Source organism: Sparus aurata, chromosome 23 (assembly GCF_900880675.1).
Source record: "Sparus aurata chromosome 23, fSpaAur1.1, whole genome shotgun sequence".
Classification (NCBI taxonomy): Eukaryota; Metazoa; Chordata; class Actinopteri; order Spariformes; family Sparidae; genus Sparus; species Sparus aurata.
In genome coordinates this window covers 15,886,265-15,897,568 of record NC_044209.1, presented here as the reverse complement: position 1 = coordinate 15,897,568, position 11,304 = coordinate 15,886,265, and the positions used below count along the sequence as shown (strand labels likewise).

At 46.2% G+C, this 11,304-nt stretch overlaps 1 protein-coding gene across 1 annotated transcript; it reads left to right on the top strand.

Moving 5' to 3' along the window:
- Window positions 1–571: 571 nt before the first annotated feature.
- dync1li1 (dynein, cytoplasmic 1, light intermediate chain 1) lies at window positions 572–11,224 on the top strand. The gene is made up of 13 exons (XM_030407382.1): window positions 572–954; window positions 1,194–1,267; window positions 3,179–3,295; window positions 3,377–3,607; window positions 3,999–4,153; window positions 4,254–4,347; window positions 4,999–5,134; window positions 5,908–6,019; window positions 6,615–6,674; window positions 6,813–6,857; window positions 6,953–7,040; window positions 7,164–7,286; window positions 10,192–11,224. The coding sequence occupies exons 1-13, from the start codon at window positions 851–853 to the stop codon at window positions 10,302–10,304; spliced, it is 1,452 nt and encodes a 483-aa protein (XP_030263242.1). The 5' UTR covers window positions 572–850; the 3' UTR covers window positions 10,305–11,224.
- The last annotated feature ends 80 nt before the right edge of the window (window positions 11,225–11,304 follow it).

Below are 11,304 nucleotides of genomic sequence, written 5' to 3'. Positions count from 1 at the left end.
CTGCATGCTGCTTCTTTAGCAGTGGCTATTTGACCATGAAGTCCTGATTCACACAGTCTCCTCTGAACAGTTGATGTAGAGATGTGTCTGACTGCTACTAGAAGTCATCTGGGCTCTAATCTGAGGTGCTGTTAACTTGTGATTTCTGAGGCTGGTGACTCAGATGAACTTCTCCTCAGCAGAAAACCATTTCAGGTGACGACATCATGAAGCTCACTGAGAGAAGGCCGAGGGTTTGCAGCGCTGTCAACAAAGCAAAGGATGGCTACTGTGAGGAATCTAAAATATGAAACATATTTAGAGTTATTTCACACTTTTTTGTTTACTACATAATTCCATGTGTGTTCATTCATAGTTTTGATGCCTTCAGTGAGAATTTTCAATGTAAATAGTCATGAAAATAAAGAAAAACACTAAATGAGAAGGTGTGTCCAAACTTTTGACTGATAGTGTGTGTATGTATGTATGTATGTATGTATGTGTATATATATATGTACACACACACACACACACACACACACATATATCACTGTGACAGACCAGTTCTTCACCGCTGGTCTCATCACACTTGTGTCTGTGCCTCAGTCACCAGCAGGTCACAGCGGATCAATCATCTCACAGTGTAACGCAGATTGATTTATCTCTTTGGTGGATTGTGTTTCCTCTGCAGGATTCGGTGTGTGTGCTCGGTCCAGGTCTGTGTGATCGGGGTGAGGTCATCTCCCTGTGAGGAGAGGGGACCCCGCTTTGTGCGGGTGGACCACGCCCCGGCCGCGCGCGGTGCACCAGGCTAGGTTAGCACACAGCTGCTACATCCGGGCGCTCTGCTCGGTTTACAAACCCTGCGAAGATGGCGACTTCAGGGAGGAGTGCACTATTATCCTCCAGCTCAACTGGACCTAAGAGCACGCTGGAGAGCTCCAACCCCGAGGAGGAGGACGGACAGGACTTATGGTGGGCGATAGGTTATTTGAGCCGGGCTATCGTGAGGGGGCTTTGTGGGCACAGGGGCTCCATTGTGCTGGGAGGAGGATGGTTTGACAGCTAGCTTGCTAACGAGGCTAGCTAGCATCAGCACCGGGCTGCCTGGTGACACAGCAGCACCAGCAGCCCGAGCTGCTCTGCTGTCAGCCGATGTTTGTTCATCAATGAGCCTGATGGGGTCGTGTTGTAACCGGCTGCTCTGTCTGCAGGTCCACCATCCTGAGCGAAGTGTCCACCCATTCAAGATCCAAGCTACCGTCCGGGAAAAATGTCCTGGTCATGGGTGGGTATCTATCTGTGTGTGTGTGTGTGTGTGTGTGTGTGTGTGTCTCTGTGTCTGTGTCTGTGTGTGTGTGTGTGTGTGTGTGATCATCTCTCAGCCTGGTAGACTTAATGCTGCTCGATAGCTCAGCTAGCTTGTTCCAGACTGACGGTGCTTTTGTGTTTAAAGCTTGGTAGCGGGTGCGTCGGCTAGCACACGCACACGCACACACACACGCACACGCACGCACACACACACACACACACACACGCACACACACACACACTCTCCCTCATCGTGTTGTGGGGGAGAATCGGGCCGCTGTGAAACACTGCAAGTCATTCTAGCATCCAGCGCCGGAGCAGAAGCAGGTGCAGATGATGCTGAGGGGACGAGACAAGCCATCAGCGTGCGTGCGTGTGTGTGTGTGTGTGCGCGCGCCTCCCTGTCTCGCTCGGTCCTCGTGTCACACACACCACAAACACACCTCCGTCTCAGATCATCCGCGCCTTCTACTATTCCAGCTAATAAGCGATTTGGTGACCGATGTGCTGATTTGTCTGTGATGTGACAGCATCCTCACAGCATCCAGCTGTGGGTGGAGCTGGTGTGACACGGTGCAACATGGATGCAGCTCAGAAACAAAACACTGTGACCTGTGTGCTCTGAGGTGTGAGAGGAGAGCAGGACAGGTGCAGATCAGGGTGGGCGGAGACACTGTAGCTGAATATTAAGGCTGTAGATCCTGCATGAGAACTGCAAAATATATGTACATATTCTCTATGATGTTGCTCTAGTCAAACAGACTGTTTACAGGACTTGTGCACTACAACATGTCTGTGCAGAGCTGAAACCCTTCATTGACTGACAGAACAAACATCTGCAACTCTTTTGCTCAAACATTTTCCAGGTTCTCAATGTTTCCTCTGTCTCATGTGTATTTGGGTTGCAGTGAAATCCCGGTTTCTGAAGCTTGGCATGTACATTTGATAGTCCAGCCACTGACGTCCAGTCTTTTATTGATTTCCTAATTGTCTTTTGGATTGCCCAGGGTCAGGGTCAGGGTTAGCCTGTTAGCATGGTGGAGGGTCTTCATATTGTACCCCCCCAAAACAAAATCAATTAAATGTCAGGGAGATGAGGTCACGGCCATTTATTTATCCTGTATTTGTACAGGAACCGCTTCTGACTTCCAATGACTCATTTAGGACCCTTTGATTGTTTGTTCACTGTCCTGTCTGCGATGCATTGATTTAGTTGTTATTACATGGAAGGTTAAAGTGCAATTTCAGTTTTCATTTGAATGATTTTTGTGTTTATATTGTGAATCCCGATTATGTTGGATTGGATAATCGATACATGCATAACGTCAGTGTTAAATATTAACTATATATATATGAAATATATCTGGTTCCAACATTTTGTTAAATTCTATTGATATCTTCTGTTTTCAGTTTTTGTAACGATCATGTATGTGTACACTTGACACCGTGAAACAGTGACATATCCTGTGATGTCATCATGCAGTGAAAATGTCACGCTTCTGCATCCCTAGTGTGAAAAAACTGAGATAAGTGGAAACAGTTATCTGTTGGAAATGTCACCATGGAACCAGGGGGATGGTAACGGCGATTTCTCTATTTTCCTTTATTTTAAATACCAAATCATTAATACATCAATCAAGAAGTAATATTGAGATGTGATGAAAATAATCAATAGTTTCAGACCGACGGTATAAACGTACAGTTCGATCCAACCCTGCAGTGTGAAGCTAACACAGCTCATAGCGTGACATCATCGGGATCCTCCAGCTGGGCTGCGGCGTGTTGGCCTTTAACATGCTTGATTGTATAGGTATGATTCTAGGCGATGTTGGGAATGGACGAGTCTTCTATCCATAATTTGTTATTCACTGATTGTGTCTGTGTTTAGGTGAGGTGGGTTCGGGGAAAACCACCCTGGTGGCAAAGCTACAGGGGGTTGAAGAGTTCATGAAAGGGCGTGGCCTGGAATACCTCTACTTCAGTGTCCATGACGACGACATTGATGGTAACCAGTCGTCTCTTCTTCCTCTGAACTGTTGTTGGATTGTGTGGTGTGTTTACCTTCAGATGTCTTGTGTGTGTTCAGACCACACCAGGTGTAATGCCTGGGTGTTGGACGGAGACCTTTACCACAAAGGGCTGCAGGGCGTAGCTGTGCCAGTGGACTCGATCAGCGACACGTTGCTGCTGATAACAGTTGACATGTCGCGGCCATGGAACGCTCTAGACTCTCTCCAGAAGTGGGCCGCCGTGGCGAGGGAACACATCGACAAACTCCGGATCGCCCCGGAAACGCTGCGGGAGCTGGAGCACAGACGTGAGTCACACTGACATAAAGAGTCTGGTGAAGATGAAGAGCGTCCTCAGTGACATTGTGTTATAACACATCTCGCTTCTGAATCCCCCTGAAGTATTCATTTACATGTTGTTGGTACAAACACACAGTACACTTTTATATATAAAAGTCAAATCCAGGGTATGGAAAATCTATATTTTTCACGCTTTTCTTCAGATAACAAACCCTCCAAGGATTTTTCTTAGGAAGTCCAGCTATTAGCATGACAACGTTCTTAAAACCCTGTAGCTTCTGTCAGGTCTCACTCTTTGTATATCGTTGTGTGTGTATGTGTGTGTGTGTGTGTGTGTGTGTGTGTGTGTGTGTGTGTGTGTGTGTGTGTGTGTGTGTGTGTGTGTGTGTGTGTGTGCAGTTGTCAAACAGTTCCAGGAGTACACAGAGCCGGGCGGCGGAGAGGACGGCACCCCGCAGAGGAGGAGCGAGGAGGAGGAGAGCGTGCTGCTGCCGTTAGGAGACAACACACTCACACACAACCTGGGGATACCAGTGGTGGTGGTCTGCACCAAGGTACACACACACACACACACACACACACACACACACAGAGTTTTGTGTTGCATGTACCTGTCTAAGTGTGTCTGTCTAACACCTGCTCATGTGACCTCAGTGTGACGCTATCAGCACGTTGGAGAAGGAGCACGACTACAGAGACGAACACCTGGACTTCATTCAGTCTCATATCAGACATTTCTGTTTGCAGTGTATCCTTCACTAAACATGGCCTCCCCTCTTAGCCGATGTGCACGGCCAAAAGGTGCACAAGCAACAGATCTCTATCATAAAAACCATTAATCAGCACAGTATACACCGGGATGTAATGGAACTCGGATCGATACCACTGACTTGGCAGATCTTCCTGTGGGACGCTGAGGTTTAAAGCATTCATTCACATTTTGGCCTGTGCTCTACTAGCATCAGCTGTGAAGTGATGCAGGATGTTGATACAGCTGAGCGATCACTATGACAGGTGATCACTATTACAAGATGTTTTGTGTTCGGGCCAAAGCCGTTTTAGTCTTGCAGGATTGTGGCCACTGTGAGCACATCTGCCCTGCTGGTGCTGTTGATATTGCTTTGTTGCCGCGAGAGTTCGATTAAAGGTCACAGATTCTCCAGTATTGTTTAAAAGTGTTTGTTTTTCACAATCTCTAGTCAGTGCTGAATAAAAACCTTATTACATTTTTGAAGGTTATTGTGTTTCAAAAGATCCCACGACTGCGCTATAGTTGTTTTCTGTGTAGCTTCTGTTGGTGAGAGATGGAGCTTTTGTTTTATCACTGTGGTGTTAGTGTTATTGCTGGTCCTGTATGCAGAAATGCTGTTGTTGAAAATATCCTTGACAGCCGTTTCAGACGGGGCGTCTCTGGTTTACACATCAGTGAAGGAGATGAAGAACCTGGACATCCTGTACAAATATCTGGTCCACAGACTCTACGGCTTTCCCTTCCACTGCCCAGCACAAGTGGTGGAAAGAGATGCCGTCTTCATGTAAGCCTGCCTTTGTGTGTGTGTATGGATGCATTTCCACGAAAGTCCTTTTGGTACAGAACCCTTTGAACCCGACGTAACCTCTGGTGACTGCACCTTAACGCTGTGCTTTGTGTTTCCACTGCAAAAAGTAACTCTTCGAGGTGACTGCTGGCGCACTGTGACCTGTATTTTGCATTACAGTCAACTGTTAAAACAAATGTTCCTTCTGCTCTGCTCGTATTCATCGTCACCGTCCTGCTGCTCGCTCATTCTACACATAAGGGAACAAGCTTTACTTGAGAAGAAGCTTCAGGCAACGAGACAGAAGACCTCTGAAGAAGCAGCATCAGAGCGCCGGACAAGATGGCCAATGATTTACATTTAGCAGATGCTCGTTAAAGTCGCCAAAGCGACTTGCAGTAAATCATATATACACACACACTGTGTGGCTGCTATGCAAGGTGCCGACCAGCACATCAGGGGCAGCCTGGGGGAATCGAACCAGCATCCATCTGATAACAAGCCGGTGGCTCCACCCCTGAGCCCCGGCCGCACTACATAAATAAAATCGGTGGTCTGCGGTTCTTTAACTGTAAGAGTAAGTGTAGTGGTGCTAGGTGCCTCAACAGAATGGTGATAAAAAACTTTTGACAATGGAAATGCAAAAGTCACGTTCCAAATGAACTGAACCGAACTAAATTGGACGGCTCAGTGTAAACGGGGCTTATACGTGCCAGGAGGACTGTGAAGTCACCTGGTTCTGGTTTGTAACCTGTCTTCTGCTCCATCAGTCCATCCGGTTGGGACAACGAGAAGAAGATTGCCATACTTCATGAGAACTTCCAGACAGTAAAATCAGACGACAGCTTTGAGGACGTAGTCGTCAAACCACCAGTCAGAAAGGTAAAGGCTCTCCCTGAATCAGGACGTCCTTAAGAAATATTCAGTTTAATAAATGGTAGACCTTCACTTGTCTTCGATGCTAACTTGTGAGTTTTTAATTGCCGCATTCTTTCAAAAATAATGCGATGTAGCCACTTGTTTTTGTCAAAATGGGTAAAGCACATCTTTGTCCAAGTCAACGTTTCTGATGTTACGACTCTTTAACCCTACTTGGAATACAACAAACGAGCTGTGAAGCCATTTACGCTATTAAGTAGGTTTTTTATGTTTCAAAACAAGTTTACTTTGTCTGCTTGAGTTGTTTTGGCGAATGCTTTAACACTGTTTGCTGTGATGCTCCAGAAATGTTTTGTGGTGTAAGAAACTCTCCATCCAAGTGGACAATGATTGAATTAATTTAGGGGGAAAGCGTTACATTTCTGTGTCTGACTTCTGTCAGCACCCTGTAAATGAAGGGCTAATATTACTGCTGTAATATTATCTATCATTACCTCCTACATCATTTTTCACAGTAGAAGCACTCAGCTTTACCCAGTGTCCCTGCGGGGATCATGAGTCTTTAATGAAATGATTTATTTCTCCTCCCTGTCAACAGATTGTACATGAAAAGGAGATTCAGGCAGAAGATGACCAGGTGTTCCTGGTGAAACTGCAGGTCAGAAAACGTTTGTATCTTGTTGACGCCAGTTGGTTTGCTGCTTGTTGCTACTCCAGTTAAATATGACTGGAGAGTCCTGAGATGGTAATTAAATACTAATTGAAGTCAGTGTCCATGTTGTGCTCTCATTTGCAGTCGCTGCTTGCCAAACAGCCCGCTGTGGCAGCAGGGCGGCCAGTGGTGAGTGCTCTTTTCTTTCCTAGTTTTGGCTCGAAGGATAAAGAAATGCTCCCTTCAGTGTCCATGTGTGTGAAATACACTCTTGCTTCTCGTAGGACACCACCAGCAGAGCGCCAACGGGTTCCCCCAGAACCAGCAACCGCTCTGCAGCCGCCAACGTAGCAAACGCCATGCCACAGTCGGGTACGTCAGTGCATGTCATCGCTCTCTCTGTGTGTGTGTGTGTGTGTGTGTGTGTGTGTGTGTGTGTGTGTGTGTGTGTGTGTGTGTGTGTGTGTGTTTAACTCTCTTCGCTGTGTGCTGCAGGTCAGACCAGTGAGGGTGTGTTGGCCAACTTTTTCAACAGTCTACTGACAAAGAAGGCGGGGACAGGAGGACCGGGGACGCCGGGCGGTGGAAACAACACTCCAGGAACAGTCCGCAAGTCAGGTGAGAATGCACACGAGGTGTTAGAGGCTCTGTTGGATCATTCAACAATGATTAATGCAATTACGTTTTAGGCTTTAATGTTATTTTCAGTCATCACTCAGCTTCTTGTTTTAGTTTTTACCTCCCAATTTTCATCTTTCATTTTCTCACTTCTTCACTGTCCTGTCCTCCACTCAGACATGAACTTAACACGGACAATCACTCAGCATCTCTATGATCATCTTACTTCTCTTCACTCTTAACTGCTCATAGCCTGTTGTGCAGTCTCACTGTTAACATCATTCATAATGTGTGTGTGTGTGGTGTGTGGTGTGTGTGTGTGTGTGTGTGTGTGTGTGTGTACTAGTCAGAGGATGCTGGCCACGTTAAGGTGTGTGTGAAAGACATAACCCTCTTGTATTACCGCTTGTGTACGTCATTCTTCACTCTCAGAAGCATCTTTATGTCTTTATGTCCTTTGACTCCCCCCTCCCTCTCCCTCCCCCCTCCCTCTCCCTCTCCCCCTCTCCCTCCCCCCGAGCCTCCAACTTTCTCCAGCACCTGAGGAGGATCAATGCTGGGATCAGGTCCTCCTGTATCACACATTTACATCGTATGAGCTATTAATGAATTGCTTCAGATAATTAGATCATATGAAAGTCAGGAACTAAGCGACCTGAGAGCTGTGGTTGTGGTTCAGGAGATGATCCCACGGCTGTTGAACACTTTTGCTCCACTTCAGGGGTCTTATTAATGTGAAGCGAAGGATCTCATGGGATCTAACTTTAATGAATCAGTTTAGGTGTTTATTGATTTCATAGAAGTGGCAAGAGTGTTAACTGTGTAAGAAAAGATGTAAAAAGCGAGAAGTGTCTCATGGCTGCACTCTTTCTTACCTGCTATTCGTTAGGGGAAGAAAGTCTCGGCCATGAGAGGATTCCACTGGATTAATTAATGATTTTATGACAATTGCACCTTTTAATTTCTCCCCTCTTGACTTCCCTGTCTCCATTCTGCTGCTCCACATTTATTTTGGCATGCTGCATTGCATTTCTCATGACTAACATCTGCCACAAGCATTACACATGATTCTAATAAGAGACATTATATATCTGACACTTGTCTTCCACTTTGGTCTGTTTAAACTAGATAATATCTATCTAATATATCTAGGGCTGCAGCCAACAAATATTTTCATTTATGATCAATCTGTTAATTAATTTCTTGATTAATCGATTAGTTGTTTGGTCTATAAAATGGTGAAAAAGTTGATCAGCGACGTCATCAAATGTCCTAAAGAGAACCAGAGGAACACAGAGGAACCCCAAACCCAAAGTCATTGATTATTAATATAGTGGGAGATTAGTTGAATGGTTGACAACTAATCAGTTAAAACCGTTGTAGTGATCCATTTTTATTGAATTGAATGTTAAATAGATTTATATTCAGTGTTTAGCGTCATGCAGTGTAAGAGAAGAGACACCTTCTAGTATCCCTGCCCACTTTATCCAATCAGGACCGAGAACTCACTAACGAGGCGGTCCTGTGTGCTGGTGGACCTGCAGAGAGAAGGATCCTCTGTGTTCATGTGGTGATGTAGCGAGGAGGGAGGGGCTGCTGACTGGACAACGGACAGGAAGTCGGCACACTGAGGACTCCAGCAGCTTTAGTGGTCGTAGCTCTCAGTCAATATGTTTACATGCACAGTTTAGTCAGATTACAGCCAGAGTTCGACTCTGCAGCTCAATCAGACAACTGCAATTATCCGAGTATACATGCCGTTGAAAAAATCTGATTATTATCCGGAGCATGTCATACCCGGTACATCTTAAATCCCATCCGGTCCGGTTTTAGTCAGACTAAGGTGTATACATGCATCTTAAAAATCCGATCATAGTCGGACTGACACAGTAATTCGGTTTTCTCGAATGTCATGTAAACACACTGAATGTGTCGTATCGAACCACAACCTGAGTGAAACCTTCAGTATGTTTACATGCACAGCTGAGTCAGATTACAGCCAGAGTTCGACTCTGCAGCTCAATCAGACAACTGCAACTGTCCGAGTATACATGCTGGTGAGAAAATGGGATTATTGTCCGGAGCATGTCATACGCGGTACGCTAGGTGGCGCTGTACCCATTTCAACTAGTGGTAACAGAAACACCTCCAGCTGACCTCTTTACGTCACCAGCAACAACAAACTGCCTCGGTATTCCAGAAAGATGGCGTACGAAGAGCGAGACGAAGCTCCATCTTTGTACATTTCATATATGGTGCACATGATAATTACACAAACTAGATGCACAATGGAGCTCTTTCTCTCTTTCTCACGGTGATTCCGGAGGAAAGACGCCGCCGTCCGTCTACTTCCGGCTCACGGCCCCGGGAAAGAAATCTCGCGCCTGCGCAGAACACAAAATCTGATCTGATCTGATAGAACGTATACATGCAGGAGTAATGTGACTATCAATCAATAATGTAGGTGTTTTAATCCGACTATGAGAAATCCGATCCGGTCCAGTTTTAGTCAGACTAAGGTGTAAACATGCATCTTAAAGATCCCATCATAGTCGCACTAACACAGTAATTCAGTTTTCTGGACACGAGTGGGTCGTATCGAACCACAACCTTGTGTCCTACTCATGTCCTACTGAAATCTTGTGTTCTACTCATGAAACTGTGTGCCCGCCATTCAAAGGTTAACAAAAGGACAGTTTATACTAACGGCATGATTGGCACATTTGGTGTAATAAGATGATTCACCCAGCTCTTATTTTCATCATGTGTAATTACTTTGTGCCTGAACCGCTCACTGCTGCCAAAATGCACTTATTTATTGCACTGGTTGAAATGTTTTTATTTTGTTTGTGTGTTCTCTCAGTGATGTAGATCTAACCTGTGTGTCTGCATGTATCTGGTCCAGGTTCCAAACTGGGCCTGGGCGATGTACAGGCGGAGCTAACACTAACCCGGGAGACGGACTCCGACTTGCCCAATGCCAACGACACGCCTGCTGCCGACGGCCAGGACACATGAAGACCAACACACTTCACCCTGCTCTCCTTCTCTCCTCCCACCCCCTTCTCCACCTCAGCCATCTTCCATCTCCCTTGTCCTTCCTCCCTCCACTCTCACCCTTCACTCCATCACCACAGTGTGGGGAGAAAGAGAAGTGCAAGGGAGGAAAAGGAGGAGTGGACACAGTTTTGCCTCCCCGTCGTCCTTTCACTTTCTCCTCACCCCTCGTTCTCCTCCCCCCCTCTCTCTCTCTTCTCCTCCTGGCTGTTTTGCTGAGGGCCAGTATTTGTCACTGTTACATATGAGACTGTCTGTTACACAAGAGTAAATGGGAATGGGGGACCAATGTGGGGTGTGGAGGTCGGGATGAAGTGAGAGGCGGGTTGAAAATGATTGATTGCAAGAGTGAAATCGAGGGCGTTTGATCCATCCATTTCTTGTGATGGTACAGTTAGTGTTTGTACTGTAGAACTGCTGAAGGGTGCATGTTGAAGAGTCTGCACCGAGGTACTGTAGGTGTGTGTGTGTGTGTGTGTGCGCGTGTGTGCATGTGTGTGTGTGTGTGCATGTGTGTAAGGGAGAATGACGCAGATAAGGATATACAGGCAGTTCTTCGACCATTACAAGGAGAGATTTCAACCAAATGGCAACAAGAACATTACCACGCTCACTTACCGACACTACAAGCTGTTGAAACATACACTATTATTACACTACACAAACCAAACATGACAATACACACACATCAGAGCTCACATCTGAGGACTACTCTAAGTTCTACAATTGGCCCAACCTGCATTCTGCTCACACCTGTAGATAACAGACGGTGCACTGGAATGGGGGGTGGTAGAGGGGTAGTGGGGGAGGGTAGCTCAGCTTTACTTGTACAGAAAAAAGCACTAGTGATTCAGTTCCATAGTTACTGCGGGCAGGCGGGCGGGCGGGCGGGTCGGTGGGTGGGGCGGGGGGGTCCGAATGAGGGAGGGTCACACCAAGAATGTACAGTCATTGTCTCGCT

Coding starts and splice junctions, on each gene's coding strand:
- dync1li1 (XM_030407382.1), top strand. CDS start 851: ATGGCGACTTCAGGGAGGAGTGCACTATTATCCTCCAGCTCAACTGGA. Junction 3,296..3,376: donor CCATGACGACGACATTGATG/GTAACCAGTCGT, acceptor GTGTGTGTTCAG/ACCACACCAGGTGTAATGCC. Junction 4,348..4,998: donor CAGACATTTCTGTTTGCAGT/GTATCCTTCACT, acceptor CAGCCGTTTCAG/ACGGGGCGTCTCTGGTTTAC.